Source organism: Mobula hypostoma, chromosome 30 (genome assembly GCF_963921235.1).
Source record: "Mobula hypostoma chromosome 30, sMobHyp1.1, whole genome shotgun sequence".
NCBI lineage: Eukaryota > Metazoa > Chordata > Chondrichthyes > Myliobatiformes > Myliobatidae > Mobula > Mobula hypostoma.
In genome coordinates, this window is record NC_086126.1 from 208,954 (window position 1) to 225,938 (window position 16,985).

General features: G+C 48.2%; 1 protein-coding gene across 21 annotated transcripts in view; it reads right to left on the reverse strand.

Moving 5' to 3' along the window:
* The window catches only part of LOC134339799 (neurexin-2-like), a 1,323,723-nt gene that overhangs the window by 46,750 nt on the left and 1,259,988 nt on the right, over positions 1-16,985 (reverse strand). For all 21 annotated transcript variants that reach the window (XM_063036594.1, XM_063036593.1, XM_063036589.1 and 18 more), the window contains one exon: positions 11,292-11,370. In XM_063036594.1, the coding sequence (XP_062892664.1) occupies positions 11,292-11,370 (79 nt within the window). The remainder of the gene's footprint in view (positions 1-11,291; positions 11,371-16,985) is intronic.

Sequence of the window (16,985 nt, forward strand, 5' to 3'; positions counted from 1 at the left end):
TGTTCTACACTCCAGAGCTCTGAAAGGGGTGTTGACCGAGATAGTGAACACTTGGTTTGTCATCTTGCCAAATTCCATAGAGTACATTCAGGAGTTGTTTCCGTGCATGGGAGAAGAACAAATGTGAGCCACTGTTTAAGGGACGAGAAGAAGAACAAAGGGAAACTACTGACCTCTTTGTCTAATGTCAGTGACGGGGAAATTGTTGGAATCTGCCTAGAAGCATGTAATAGTGAAATATTCTACAGAGAACAATAAAACTGAACCGAAGTGCTTGGGTTTATGAAACAGTATTGATTAATCTCCTCAAGTTGTCAACTTGCAGGATAGAAAAGGGTGGGCCAGTCAATGTGGTGTATTTGGATTTCCAGAGAGTGTCCACTAAGATCCCATGCTGGAGGCAGGTTCAGGGTCACAAACATGAGAAAATCTGCCGATACCGGAAAGCCAGAGCAACGCGCACAAAATGCTGGGGGAGCTCGGCAGGTCAGGAAGCATTTATGGGAAAGAGTGACGAGTTGATGTTTCCGGCCGAGACCGTTCATCAGGAACGGAAAGGAAGGGGGAAGAAATCAGGGTGAGAAGGCAGGGGAGGGGAGGAAGGAGTACGTGTTGGTAGGTGATAGGTGAGACCAGGAGGAGGGGAGAGGGTGAAGGAAAAAGCTGATTGGTGAGAGAGATAAAGAGCTGCAGAAGGGAGAATCTGATAGGAGAGGACAGAAGAGACTGGAAGAAAGGAGAAGCACTAGGGGGAGGTGATGGAGGCAAGGAGATAAGGTGAGAGAAGGAATCAGGAATGGGGAATGGTGACGATCACCGGACAATTGAGAAATCAATGTTCATGCCATCAGGTTAGAGGCTACCCAGACGGAGTACAAGGTGTTGCTCCTCAGCCTGAGTGTGGCCTCAGCATGGCAGTTGACTCGAAACACCTGAGGACCCCAGGTTACACTGCTGATGATGCGTGCAGGGCACACCAGCTTTATAAAGCCAAGTAGTGTTGGACCAGTTGAATGAAACGTATTGGCCAAATCCAACTGGCAGGGCCAAGTGACACTGAATTTTATGTAACCAGATCTAGAAACACAAGAGAGTTAATTTTCCCACTGCCCACATAACTACATCCTAATCCTACCCCTAACTCTAAAGCTAACGCTGGCCCTCACACTCCCACAAACGCTGGCTTGTACACCCCCACACCTGAGCATTCATTCCCTACAATACATCCCCCCGCCCCCGGCCCCACACCATAAGCAATAACACCATCATCTTAGCACATTCATAACCATACGGAGGAGGAAGATTCCAATAAGTGTTGGACCTGGTTAATGAAGGTGTGGGCCAGATCAAGGTAGGTTGCGTGACACTGAACCTCAAGTAATGAGATCAGGAAGCACAAGGGGGATGATTTTCCCGCTGCCCACACAATCACAATCACGGACTGACATGTCGGAATGTGAATGGGGAGTAGAATTGAAATGGGCGGCAACCTGGAGGTCTCGCCTTTTCTGGTGGACGGAGCGGAGTTGCTCGGTGAAGCGGTCTCTCAACCTACGTCAGGCCTCACCGATATACGGGTAGCCACACCGGGAACACTGGGTACAGTGGATGACCTCGACGGATTCACAGCTGACATGTCGCCTCACCCGGAAGGGCCCTTTGGGGCCCTGAACGCTGGTGAGGGAGGAGATGCAGAAGCAGGTGTGGCAATTGTTCCGCTTGCAAGGATAAGTACTGGAAGGGAGATTGGCGGGGAGGGATGAGTGGGCAAGGGAGTCGATCCCTGCGCAAAGTGAGGGGGAGGAAAAGATGTGCTTGCTGGTGGGATCCTCCTGGAGATGGCGGATGTTACGGAAAATGATGTGCTAGACGTGGAGACTAGTAGGGTGGTAGGTGAGGACAAGAGAACCCTATCCCTGGTGTGGTGGCAGGAGTAAGGATGAGAGCGGACATGTGTGAAATGAAGGAGGTGCGGGTGAGGGCAGCATCGATGATGGAGGAAGGGAAGCCCCTTTTCTCTGAAGAACGAGGACAAGCCTCATCCTAAGAACATATGCGGTGGAGACGGAGGAACTGAGAGAAGCGGATGGCATTTTTACAAGTGCCAGAGTGATAGGAGGTAGAGTCAAGATAGCTGTGAGAGTCACTGAGTTTATAAAAGATATCAGTAGATCGACTGTTTCCAGAGATGGAGACAGAAAGATTGAGAAAGCGGAGGGAGATGTTGGAAATGGACCAAGTAAATTTGAGGGCAGGGTGGAAGTTGGAGGCAAAGTTGATGAAGTCAATGAGCTCAGCATGGGTGCAAGAAGCAGCACCAATGCAGTGTCAACATAGTTCAGGAGGGTTGGGGTGCGATACCAGAGGAGGTTTGGAACACAGACTGTTCCATGTAGCAAACAAAAAGGCAGGTATACGTGGGACCCGGGTGAATGCCTATGGCTACACCTTTGGTTTGAAGGAAGTGGGAAGAGCCAAAGGAGAAATTATTGAGAGTGAGGAACTTGGTGGTGGAGGGGAACTGGTTGGCTCTGTTGTCCAGAAAGAAGCAGAAAGCTTTAACGCCCACCTGATGGGGGATGGAGGTGGAGAGGGACTGGACATCCTTTGTGAAAATGAGATGATCACTGTCAGGGAACTTAAAGTCATTGAAAAGATCAAGATCACGTGAAGTGTCACAGATGTAGGCAGGAAGGGACTGAACCAGGGGGGACTAAACAGACTTGTGATATGCAGATACAAGTTCGGTGGGGCAGGAACAGGCAGAAACAATGGGTCTAGCTGGACAGGCAGGTAGGAGGTAGAAATGGGAGGTGATGGGTACTGGAACTATGAGGTTGGTGGCAGTGGGTGGGAGATCCCCAGAGTCCATGAGGTTGGTGGTAGTGGTGCAGGAGACAGTGCACCTTAGTGGGGTCCTGTTCAGGGGCTAAGTAAAAGGAGGTGCCTGAGAGTTGCTGCCTCACCTCAGCAAGGTAGAGACCAGTCTGTCAGGTCACTACAACAACCCCTTTATCTGTGGATTTAATGGTGAAGTTTGGATTAGTGCAGAGAGAGTGGAGAGCAGCACATTCAGAGGGAGTAAGGTTAGGATTGGAGAGAGGAGTGTTAAAGTCAAGATGGTTGGTGGTCAGCGACAAAAAGATCCAGAGCAGGCAGAAGAACAGAGCAGGGTGTTCAGGAAGAGGAGCAGGGGTGAAGACGGGAGAAGAGGGGTCATTGGTGCTACGGTAATGGGTTACAAAATAGTTAGATGACAAAGCAAAGTGTGAAGATAATTGGGCGATTGTCAAGTTGACAGACTGTGATGAGTGAATCCCCTAGACAGGGACTGGGCTCCACTTACTGACAACCAGTATCACTGAACGCCTGAACCAAATGGCAGTACTTCTACCTCCTTAGGAGTCTGTAGATTCAGCAAGACATCTAAAACTTTGACAAGCTATAGCTGTGTGGTGCAGAGTATATGTCTGGCTGCATTATGGCCTCTTATGGAATCACCAATTCCCTTGGACAGAAAATCCTTCAGAAACTGATGGATACAGCCCACAAACACGAGGAAATCTGCAGATGCTGGAGATCCAAGCAACAACACGCACAAAATGCCTGGGGATCTCAGCAGGCCAGGCAGCATCTATGGAAAAGAGTACAGTTGACGTTTCACAATGAGATCCTTCAGCAGGACTGCAGATAAAAAGATGAGGAGTAGAATTAAAAGGTGGGGAAAGGGGAGAGAGAAATGCAAAGTGATGGGTGAGACCTGAAGGGGAGGATGAAGTAAGGAGCTGTGAAGTCGATTGGTGAAAGAGATAGGGGGCTGGAGAAGGGGGAATCCGACAGGAGAGGACAGATGGCCGTGGATTGAAGAAAAGGGGGAAGGAGCACAGAGGGAAGCAATAGGCAGGCAAAGAGATAAGGTGAGAGAGGGAAAGGGGGATGGGGATGCCAGTACTGGAAGATCGAGAAATCATTGTTCATGCCATCAGGTTTGAGGCTACCCAGACAGAATATAAGGTGTTGTTCCTCCAACCTGAGTGTGACCTCATCGCGACAGTAGAGGAGGCCATGGATAGATATATTGGAAGAGGAATGGGAAGTGGAATTAAAATGGTGGCCAATGTGAGATTTACCTGGTCCATTTCCTACACTTCCCTCCTCTTTCTAGATCTTTCTGTCTCTGTCTCTGGAGACAGCTTATCCACTGATGTCTACGATAAGCCTACTGACTCTCACAGCTATCTGGACTATTCCTCTTCTCACCCTGTCTCTTGCAAAAATGCCATCCCCTTCTCGCAATTCCTCCATCTCCGCCGCATCTGCTCTCAGGATGAGGCTTTTCATTCCAGGACGAGGGAGATGTCCTCCTTTTTTAAAGAAAGGGGTTTCCCTTCCTCCACTATCAACTCTGCTCTCAAACGCATCTCCCCCATTTCACGTACATCTGCTCTCACTCCATCCTCCCGCCACCCCACTAGGAATAGGGGTTCCCCTGGTCCTCACCTACCACCCCACTAGCCTCCGGGTCCAACATATTATTCTCCGTAACTTCCTCCACCTCCAACGGGATCCCACCACTAAGCACATCTTTCCCTCCCCCGCCCCCCGCTTTCCGCAGGGATCGCTCCCTACGCGACTCCCTTGTCCATTCGTCCCCCCCCATCCCTCCCCACTGATCTCCCTCCTGGCACTTATCCGTGTAAGCGGAACAAGTGCTACACATGCCCTTACACTTCCTCCCTTACCACCATTCAGGGCCCCAAACAGCCCTTCCAGGTGAGGCAACACTTCACCTGTGAGTCGGCTGGGGTGATACACTGCGTCCGGTGCTCCCGATGTGGCCTTCTATATATTGACGAGACCCGACACAGACTGGGAGACCGCTTTGCTGAACACCTACGCTCTGTCCGCCAGAGAAAGCAGGATCTCCCAGTGGCCACACATTTTAATTCCACATCCCATTCCCATTCTGATATGTCTATCCACGGCCTCCTCTACTGTAAAGATGAAGCCACACTCAGGTTGGAGGAACAACACCTTATATTCCGTCTGGGTAGCCTCCAACCTGATGGCATGAACATCGACTTCTCCAATTCCCACTAATGCCCCACCTCCCCCTCGTACCCCATCCGTTATTTATTTTTATACACACATTCTTTCTCTCACTCTCCTTTTTCTCCCTCTGTCCCTCTGACTATACCCCTTGCCCATCCTCTGGGTTTCCCCCCACCCTTTTCTTTCTCCCTGGGCCTCCTGTCCCATGATCCTCTCATATCCCCTTTTGCCTATCACCTGTCCAGCTCTTGGCTCCATCCCTCCCCCTCCTGTCTTCTCCTATCATTTCGGATCTCCCCCTCCCCCTCCCACTTTCAAATCTCTTACTAACTCTTCTTTCAGTTAGTCCTGACGAAGGGTCTCGGCCTGAAACATCGATTGTACCTCTTCCTAGAGATGCTGCCTGGCCCGCTGCGTTCACCAGCAACTTTGATGTGTGTTGCTTGAATTTCCAGCATCTGCAGAATTCCTGTTCTTCCTGCTTTTTCTGGTGGATGGAGTGTACATGTTCGGCAAAGCAGTCTCTCAATGTTCACCATTCCTTCACCTTTTAACTTTACTAATCTTTTTTTTCTCCAGTCCTGCTGAAGGGTCTCAGTCTGAAACATCGACTGAACTCATCCACAGATGCTGCCTGGCCTGCTGAGTTCCTTCAGCATTTTGTGTGTGTTGCTTGGATACAGCCCAGTCCGTTCCGGGTAAAACCACTACTGCCACAACTCCACTGCTCCCCCCCAAAACCATTGAGCACATTGACAGAAGGCAGCAATCATCATCAGGGACCGTCACCACCCAGTCATGCTCTGTTCTTGCTGCTGCCATCAGGAAGATGGTACAGGAGTCTCAGAGCTCTCACCACCAGGAAGAGTTGTTCCCCTCAACCATTAGGCTCTAGAACAATAGGGGATAACTGCACTTTCCCCATCAGTGAAATGTTCCCACAAACAATGGACTCACTTTCAGGGACTCCTTATCTCATTTATTAATATCTACTGCTTATTTTTATATAATGAACATACTTTGAATTTTTTAAAAACTTTGATATGAGGCCAATTGAGATCATGAAGAGGTAGGGAGGAAATTATCAGAAGGAAGGAGGAGATGATATCGAGAGGGAGGAGGGTGTAAAGATGATCAGATGGAGGGAAAAAATGATCAGGAAGGAGGAAACAGATTAGATCAGAGAAGTAAGGAGATGATCAGGAGAAGTGAGGAGACGATCAGGAAGGAGGGAGGAGATAATCAGGAGGAGGAAAGAGATGATCAGGAGGTGGTAGGGGATAATCAGGAGGAGGTAGGAGATGATAGAGAGGGAGATGATGGGGAGAGAGGGGATGATCAGGTAGAAGCAGGAAGTGATCTGGAGGAAGAAAGGTGATGATCAGCAGGAGAGGGTCCTCCGGATTGCAGGAAGAGTGAGGAAGGAGATGACCAGGAGAGATCCGATGCTCATGAGGAGGGAGGAGATGATAGTGGGGAAGGGAGGAGATGATAGGAAGGGAGGAAATGATCAGGAGAAGGGAGGAGATGATCATGAGGAGGGAGGAGATGGCCAGGAGGAGGAAGGAGATGATCAGGAGGGAGGAGATGATCAGAAAAAGGCAGATGATTTGCAGGGAGAAAATGATCATGTGGAGGGAGGAGCTGATCCTGTGTGAGTGAGCAGATGACATCAGGAGGAGGGTGGAGTTGATCAGGAGGTGGGGGAGATGATCTGGAGGTGGGAGGAGATGATGAGGAGGATGGAGGGAAGAGATGATTAGGAGGAAGGGAGGTGATGATCGTCAAGAAGGAGATGATCGAGGGAGGATGTGATATCGGAGGAAGGAGAAGATGATCAGGAAGAGTGAGGAGCTGATCAGAAGGGAGCAAAGAGATGATCATGAGGAGGAAGGGTTATATGGAGGGTGAGAGAAGTTGATCAAGAAAAAAGGGAGATGATCAGTCGGAGAGAAAGAGGAGATAATCAGGAGGGAGGGAGGAGATGATCGAGGAGGGAGGAGATGATCAGGGGAGGGAGGAGATGGTCAGGAGGAGGGAGGGGATGATCAGGAGGGAGCAGCTGATCAGAATATAATTGGGAGTAGGGAGAGAGGAGATGATCAGGAGGAGGGAGGAGATGATCAGGAGGGAGGAGATGATCAGGAGGGAAGAGATGATCAGGAGGAGGGAGGAGGAGATGATCAAGAGGGAGGAGGAGATAATCAGGAGGGAGGAGATATGATTAGGAGTAGGGAGAGAGGAGATGATCTGGAGGGAGGAGGAGATCATCAAGAGGGAGGAGAATATGATTAGGAGTAGGGAGAGAGGAGATGATCAGGAGGGAGGAGGTGTGCAGGAGGGAGGGTGGAGATGATCAGGAGGGAGGAGGAGATGATCAGGATAGTGAATAAGTAGAGGAGGGAGGAGGGTGTAAAGATGGTCAGGAAGGAGGGACCAGATGGAGAAGGGCATGAGGTGAAGATATGTTTCAGAGGATGTGGACAATGTGCGTGTGGCTGGTACCACAGAATGGGGAATGTGAAGCTATTCATGGTGTGGAACAGGAAACGCAGAGTCAAAAGAGTTGGGGAAGACCTCAGATGAATTTTTTCATTTCTAGATACTCAGGAGACAGACACAGAGTCTACAGAAGTGAGACATAACACATAACACTACCAACTCTGTGGACCCTGTACAGTGTGATTGCTATCCTGAGATAAATCCCCAGGGGGTTCCCTCAGTCTCTGTCAAAAGGCAAGTGCAGAAAATGCCAGGGCCCTAGCAGAGATATTTAAAACATCCTTAGCGACAGCAGTGCGACCGGAGGATCTGAAGGCAGACAATGTTGTTCCACTGTTTCAGGAAGGCTCGAAGAATAAACCAGTGAATTATAGGTAGTGAGCCTGAGTGGGAAGATTATTGGATGGTATTCTAAGCGGATGAAGGCAAGGCAGTGGACATTTTTCACACGGTCTGTAGCAAGGCATTTGACAAGGTTCCGCATGGGAGGTTGGTCAAGAAGGTTCAGTTCCTCGGCATTCAAGATGAGTTGGTAAACTGGAGAATACATTGGCTTTATGGGAGAAACCAGAGAGTGGTTGTAGATGGTTGCCTGACTGGAGTCTGTGACTAGTAGAGTGCCATAGGGATCGGTGCTGGGCCCATTGTTGTTTGTTATCTATATCAGTGATCTGGATAATAATGTGGTTAACTGGATCTGCAAATTTGCAGATGACACCAACATTGGTGGTGCAGTGGACAGTGAGGAAGACTATTACAGTGGGATCTGGATGGATTGGAAAAATGGGCTGAAAAATGGTAGATGGAATTTAATGCAGACAAGTGCGAGGTGTTGAGCTTTGATACAACCAACCAGGGTAAGTCTTACATTGTGAACGGAAGGTCACTGAGGAGTATGGAGGAACAAAGGGATCTGGGAACACAGGTCCATAATTCATTGGAAGTGGCGTCACAAGCGGATAGGGTCATAAAGAAAGCTTTTGGCAAATTGGCTTTCATAAATCAAAGTACAAGAGATGGGATGTTATGTTGAAGTTGTGTAAGACATTAACAAGAGAAAATCTGTAGATGCTGGAAATCGGAGCAACACACACAAAATGCTGAAGAAACTCAGCAGGCCAGGCAGCATCTATGGAAAGGAGTACAGTCGATGTTTTGGGCCAAGACCCTTCATTGGATCAGGGTCTTGGTCTGAAGTGTCGACTATTCTTTTTTCCATAGATGCTGAGTTCCTCCAGCATTTTGTGTGTATTGCTTGTATAAGACATTGGTGAGGCTGAATTCAGAGGACTGTGTGGAATTTTGGTCATCTGACTACAGGAAAGAGGAAAATATAGAGCATAAGAGAAAATTTAGAAGGATGTTGCCGGGTCTGGAGGATCTGAATTGTAAGGAAAGATTGAATAGGTTAGGAGTTGATTTCATGGAGCACTGAAGATTGAGAAGAAATTTAATAGGGGAAGACAAAATTATGAGGGGTATATGCAAACAGGCTATTTCCACTGAGGTTGTGTGGGACTAGAACTGGAGATCATGGGTTAAGGGTGAAGGTTGAAGAGTTTTTGTGGAACATGAGGGGAAATATCTTCACTAGGAGGGTCGTGAGAGTGTTGAATGAGCTGCCAGCACAGGGGGTGCATGTGAGATCGATTTCAACGTTTAAGAGAAGTTCAGATAGATACGTAGATAGTAGAGATATGAAGGGCTATGTTTGGAGGTGCAGTTCGATGGGAGAAGGCATCCCAATAATTTGTTGTGGACTAGATAGGGCAAAAGGCCTGCTTCTGTGCTGCATTTTTCTATGACTCTATGACTATAACAGGTAGGGGAGCAGGTACAGCTACTAAGCACAAAGAGAGGTGCAAACCACAGGACAGGTGGGAAGCAGGTACAGGTGATAACCACAGGACAGGTAGGGGTACATATACAGGTGATAACCACAGGACAGGTAGGGGAGCACGTACAGGTGTTGACCATACGCACAGGTAGGGAAGCAGGTACAGGTGATAATCACAAGGAGAGGTATGGACGCAAATAGAGGTGCTAACTAGAAGGACAGGTTGGGAAGCATGTTGAGTGGGCAAGGACCTGGGAATTGGAGCATGATGTTCAGAAAATAAGTATTATCTAAATGGTGAATGTTTGGCAAACTGAGATGCAGAGGAATGCGGGTGTCTCAGTGAATTACTTGTAAAAAGCTGGAAGGCAGTTCAGCAAATTAATGAGGAAGGCTAACAAACTGTTTGAGCTTGCTGCTTGGGGAATTGAATACAAAAATAGAGATTATGTTACAATTGCATTGGCTGTTGAAGAGATCATATTTAGAGAATTCTTCACGCCCTCAGCCTCCCTGTGTAAGGAAATATGACAATGCACTGGAAGCAGTTCAGGAGGGGTTTAATAAACTACTTCCAGGGATGGGCAGGTTGTCCTGTGGGGAGAGTTTGGGTAGCCTAGGCTTGTACTGGCTGGAATGTAGAGCGAGAGAGGATTTGAATGAGATATGTAAGACCCTGAGGGGTTTCAACAAGGTGGATTTGGGGAGGATGTTTTCTCTTGTGGGAGAATCTAAAATCAGGCTCACTGTCTAGGAGATCACCCATTTTAGGCAAAATTCCTTCTTTTGGAAGATGGTGAGTTTTTGAAACTTCTCAAGGGATGATGGAATTGGAGCACTCAGAACTCTTTTTTGAGCCAAGGGGAGGGGTGGTTGGTGGATACAAAGACTGGAAGGTCACAGGGGCGGGGTGTCATGCAGATGGGAATGTGGAAATGAGGTACTAAAGAAACCATGATGATCTTACAGTTGATAGAACAACATATCTGAAGGACTGAATGGCTTAGTTGGTATATTTGTTTGTGTGCACGTGTGTGTGAGTGTGTATACATTTGGGCAAAGGTTACACTGAGCTATCTGTACATAACTGCTTTGTGATTCTGTTTGTGTTCATTGGAATATAAAGTCGGTGTGTGTGATTTATACGAGTGAACAGGGTGTGTGTGTGTGTGAGAGAGGGGGGCAGTGAGAGAGAGGGTAAAACAGAGACAGGGAGAAAGAGTGAGTGAGAGAGAGGGAAACTGGGAAAAAGTCAGATAGAGAGAATGAGACAGAGAGAGAGACAGTCAGAAAGAGAGAGGCTGTGTGAGAGAGATTGAGAAAGACAGTGAAAGAGAACAGTGAGAGATGGGGAGGGGAGACAGTGAGAGGCTGCTAGTGTGTGAAAGAGAGAGAGACAGAGGGAAAGGGAGTGGGGGAGAGATCGAGGGAAAGGGATAGAGGGGAGAGAGAGGAAGGGAAATGGAGAGGGGGTGAGGGAGAGAGGGAGGGAGAGAGAGACAGAAAGAGAAGGAAGCAGAGACAGAGAGAGGAATGAAAATGAGAATGTTTATACATAGTTTATGCATGCACCAGCTTCATGCTACACCCATTACATGACACGGGAACCAGTGGTGGTTGTTACACAGTACGGGCATTGTTCCAACTGGAATGAGCAGGAACCCTGATAAAGTTCGCCTGACTCAGCAGACAGTGGTGCTGACGAGTAGCAGGAAAACGTGTCTGTGAGATCCGGACAGGCACCCGGGCTGGTTCAGGCCCCCTCCTACTCTGCCTGTGAGACACTTGCAGGAGCAGTGAGGGGGAAGGAGCTGCAGAACAACATGTCGAACACTGGTGCATGACCAAGATAGGAGAAGGGAATCTGGTCGACCAAGCTCCCCCCTGTTTGCAAACTCACCCGTGCTGGGCTCGCACTCCTGCAGGTCTTCATCATCACTTGGACACTCAGCAGAGGCCACCAGAATGTCATCTGTGTTCTGAAAGAGGGAGGACAAGATCAGTTTGAGACTCCGAGATCGATCGTGCATGCTGTGCTTTCTTCCTGCAGTGTGGTTGTCTTTTGCAATTCACGCCCCATTGCACAGAGCTGCCGGAAATGCAGGCTGAACTCCAATAGGTGCTCCCACCATTCCAGGTCCTGGATTTCTGATCAGATTTAACTCAAGACCCTGTCTGCCTTCTTACCTAAAAGATCCATGGAATGGACAATGGAGACTCTGAGTTCATCCAGTCTTCTTTATATACAAGAGTACCCCCGAGTTCCTCCAGTATTGTATGTACAAGATTATCCCTGAGTTCCTCCAGTGTCTTATGGTCTCAAGAGATTTCAGATACTGGAGCCTGAAGCACAATCCATCTGCCAAAATGTTGATAACTCTTCCCCACCCAGAGATGCTACCTGACCCACAGAGTTCCTCCAGCAGGTTGTTTGAAGACGTGTTGGGAGTGCTTACTGATCCCTGCTCTCTATACCCCAAGCACCCATCCATTGTCGATTCTGCTGGCCAATATTGACCAACGTGATGAGCAAAATCAAACCACTTGACGACTTAACCATGTTCCTGAGGGTAGGAGCTTGCCGTGCATAACGTGACCACAGCATTTCCAATATTACAAGAGCAGCTGCCAGTGAGCCAGCTTCAGTCATCCTGAAAGGAATGAGAAAAGGGATATAGAAATGCAGGTCCCAATGTCCATCCAACTGTCCGACACCAGTCCATTCTTTGCCAAGCATCCTACTGGACACTGCCCCCTCTCCCACTCTGGGTTTGTCAGCTGCATCGTGTGGGTGCGTCTGCTGTTAGATGCACACCGACCAGCTGCGCCCCGGTCCCCTCCTGTGCCCCCACTAGCTCCTCGGAGCTCCGAGTGAAATAGTGGGAGAGATGTACGGTACCTACGGAGTGTGGGAAGCTCTTCAGCCTTTCCCGCTTCTCTTAACCAGGATCAGATTTAATACCACAGCATATGTCATGAAATCTGTTGTCTTTGCAGCAGCAGTACAATAATAATAGGGAAAAATGTGAATTGTGAAAAAAAAGTTAAATTAAATAAGTAGTGCAAAAATAGAGATTAAAAAGTAAAATGGATTCAATGTCCATTCAGAAATCGGATGGCAGAGGGAAAGAGTCTGTTCCTGAATCATTGAGTGTGTGTCTTCAGGCTCCTGTACCTCCTCCCTGATGGTAGCAATGAGAAGAGGGCACGTCCTGGGTGATGGGGGTCCTTAATGATGGATGCTGCCTCTTTGAGGCATTGCTCCCTGAAGATACCCTGGATGCTATGGAGGATATGGCCCATGATAGAGCTGACTGGGTTTATAACTCTGCAGCTTATTTCAATCCTCTGCAGCAGCTCCCTCAACCCCCATACCAGACAGTGATGCAGCCAGTCAGAATGCTCTCCATGGTACATCTGTGGAAATTTGCGAGTGTCTTTGGTGACATACCAAATCTCCTCAAACTCCAAATGAAATATAGCTGTTGTTGTGCCTTCTTCGTAGTTGCATCCACCATGGCTCTGTAATCCTGTGTCCTGGCCCAGCAGAAATTCATCAGTCTCACTTTTGAAGTAGTCAACTGAAGCGTGCAACCCCTACACCCACCCCAAGTCAGAGCTTTAAATGTTTAAAGATTAATTTTATTTGTCACGAGCCCAGCACAACATATAGTGAAATGTGCTGTTTGCAGCAACGCCCACAGTCCAAGGACGTGCTGCAGGCAGTCCGCATGTGTGACCAGACATGTAGTAACATAGCTCCCCACACCTCACTAACCCTAACCCAGATGAGTTTGGAACGTGAGAGGAAACGGGTGCACCCAGAGGAGTCCCACGTTGTCACGGTGAGGTGGTACAGACGGCAGCGGGAGTCGAACCCTGATCGTCCCATCACAGGCACTCCAAAATGTCCTGCTGAAGGCTATGCTAACATACTTCTTTTTTTGAGGGGTTTGTACAGATTTTCAACAGCTTGCTCTCCATATCGTACTGCCCAGGCTTGCACATCCAGGCAACTCTGATTGACGGAGGCCCTCGCCTCACCTGTAGAGGTTTTGGTGGGAAGGAGGGAATAGTTCCAGAGTGTATCTGAAAGGTGAGGTTTCCATGTCAACAAGCAGCTCAGTAGAGGTAATTAACACTATTGAATCTGACCACCCCCTTCAGTCTTAAAATCTTGTCACATTAATCTTTAATCCTCCAGAGGTTACAGTCTTACTTGGAAATCAATCCTCCATCCAGCTCTAATTCCAGGGATTTTGCCTAATCCCCTCCAAGGCTGAGAGCTCTACTTGAGATGGCGGCCCATAACCCCACCTCCCAGGTGGGGCTTTATGAAAATGAAACTTAATTTTCACTCTTCTGTGTTCCACCTTGAGGCCACAGGAGAAGCAAATAGCAGAGGCAGAGAAACGGGCATTTTACGAATAGTTACACTTCACCAGTTGTTGATGAGGAAGGTTCCGGCCTCCAGCAGAGTCTGTTGCTTTCCTGTCTTTCTGAAAGCTTCCTTCTTGATTGGGCTGTGCAGAGGGGTGCCAATTATATCTCGCTGCCACAGGTCCCAAGGACATCAGGCCTCTTTAATACTGACATCTGCACAATTTTCTGCTTGCAGCTGGTATCCTTGGGGAATCTTTTCGTCTTTCAGCCAGAACAGCCAGAGATAACCAGGAGCCAAACATCTTGATACCGCTGATTCTCGGGCAGGTTCATTTCCTTCCATATTGACCCCCTTGACAATGCAGCCTTGGTACACAGCACAGTTGGGATATATTGCTGTAAAGAGCCACTAGTTTCCACCACCCTGCTTAAATCTACCAAATACCCCTTCATCACACCTTCCTGATTTACTTCCGGAAGTTTTCCCTCTACAATATTAATTACAGCGTAGAAAGAGTATTGAGTGTGCACAAGAGTATTCCTGAGTTCCTCCAGGAGGGTCTGTATGTGTGTTCGACTAAAGAAGAAATAAAAACATGGGCTTATTTTCTAGATGGAAGGAAAATTAAAAATCTGAGGTGCAAAGGGACCTGTGAGTCCTTGTGCAGGATTTCCTAAAAGTTAATTGGCAGACTGAGTCCGTGACGAGGAAGGCAAATGCAATGTTAGCATTCATTTCACGAGGACTAGAATATAAAAGCAAGAATGTTATATTGAAGCACTGGTGAGGCCTCACACGGAGTTTTGAGCGCAGTTTTGGGCCCCTTATCTCAGAAAGGATGTGCCGACATTGGAGAGGGTTCAAAGGAGGTTCATGAAAATGATTCCGGGATTGAAAGGCTTGTCATACGAAGAGTGTTCGGTGGCTCTGGGCCTGTACTCACTGGAAATTAGAAGAACTAATAGTGACCTCATTGAAACCTATCGAGTGTTGAAAAGTCTCGATAGAATGGATGTGGAGAGGATGTTTGCTATGGTGGGGTGTCTATGACCAGAGGACACAGCCTCAGAATAGAGAGATGTTCATTTAGAACGGAGGTGAGGAGGAATTTCTTTCACTAGAGAGTGGTGGAACTGTGGAATTCGCTGCCACATTGGCTGTGGGGGCCAAGACATTTGTTATCATTAAGAGGTTGATAGATTCTTGACTGGTCAGGCATGAAGGGATAAGGGGAGAAGGCAGGAGATTGGGGCTGAGAGAAAAATTGGATCAGCCATGATGAAATGGTGGAGCAGACTCAATGGGCCAAATGGCCTAATTCAGCTCCTATATCTTATGGTTTTATGGTCTACAGCATGATGGGTTAAGACAGGATTAGCAGCTGCTCTCTTTAGCTTGTTGACGAGGAACTAGGGACCCTGACCAAGAACGAGGGTGGATATGAGTAAACGTACCGTGTGTCAGCATTTTCGGGAACTCTTCGCCTATCGAGGTGGTGAACAGTCGGTGAGAGTCTCGGAAAGGAAATGGAAAGATGCTTGATAGAAGACAACTAGCAGGACCGTGGGGAAGGAGCAGGGAAGCAGGGATCACATTTTATTTTTACTAGAAGCTCCTCGCTGATCTTCAGTGAAACCTGGTTGTTGTGGCACCACTCAACCAGATTTCCAATCTCTCCCCCTACGCCGATTGGTCACTGCGTTTGATTCAGCCAACAGCAGTGGGGTCATCAGCAGACTGAATGGGCGGAATGGTCTTTGCTTCTCAGCGGAGTGGAGGAGCTCGTCGCCAAGGCTATCTGGCTGCATGTCCACGGAATATTTACCGCCTGCCTTCAAGCTTTTACCTCTCCTGTTTCTCGGCCTGCAGGCCAGATCCGCCAAACATGCCGGAAGCATTGACACAGCTCGTGAGATTTGTACTCAGCAGTCATGAATTATGCAGCAAATCATTGATCAACTTTTTAATTAAGAAAAATACCTGTATTCATATTGCTTGCTCTCCTCGCCAGGAGCAGTGCGTACCAACCAGCAGGAGCCCGTCAAGGCCTCGTTTCTTTGATTGGTCTTTTCACTTTATAGAGGCATAGAGTACTACAGCAGAGAAACAGGCCTCTCAGCCCGTTAGTACATGTCAAACGGTCCTCTTGCAACATCCAATTGAACTGCACCTGGACCACACCCCTCCGTACCCCTCCCATCCATCTATCTATCAGACTTCTCTTAGACGTTTCAATCAAACCCACGTCCGCCACTTCCACTGTCAGCTCGTTGCACACTCGCACCATCCTCCGAGTGGAAAAACTCGCCCTCAGATGCCCGATAAATATTTCACACTTCAGTCATGACCTCACCCAACCTCAATGGAAAAAGTCTGCTCGCATTTACCCAATCTATGCCCCTCATTATTTTGTACCCCTCAATCAGATCTCCCCTCATTCTCCTGCACTCTAGGGAGTAAAGTCCGAACCTCTTCAGTCTCTCCATTTAACTCAGGTTCTCAGGATCATAAGACCATGTAGCAGAATCAGGCCATTCAGCCCCTCTCCACCCGGCCTATTCCCTTGTCTCATTACTACCATCAAGGAGGAGGCACGGGAGCCTGAAGCCACACACTCAGCGCCTCAGGGACAGCTTCTTCCCCTCCACCATCAGGTTCTGAACGGTCCATGAACACTATCTCACTATTTTGCTCGCTTTTCACCATACCTGTTTATTTTTTTATATTTCCTATTGTAACTTGTAGGATATTTTCGCAAGGATCTTGAGGAGATTTTGAACGTCACCAGACTCTCACAAATTTCTGGAAGTGCCGTGGAGGGCATTCTAACTGACTGCATCACCACCCGGGGTGGGGAGATGGGGTACTGCACAGGACTGGAAAAGGCTGCAGCAAATCGTCAACTGGGCCAGCTCACTGGGCACTAGCCTCCCAGTGTCGAGAATGTCTTCCAAAGGCAGCATCCATCATTACGGACCCCCATCACCCAGGACCTGCCCTCTTCTCATTGCTACCATCAGGGAGGAGGTTCAGGAGCCTGAAGACACACACTCAATGATTCAGGAACAGCCTCTTTCCCTCTGCCACCTGATTTCTGAATGGACACCGAACACGTAAACACCACCTTACTATTTTTACTTCCCTCTCTTTTTCCACTACTTACCCAATTGGATTTGATGGTTTTGTGGCAAAGTTTGCAGATGACACGAA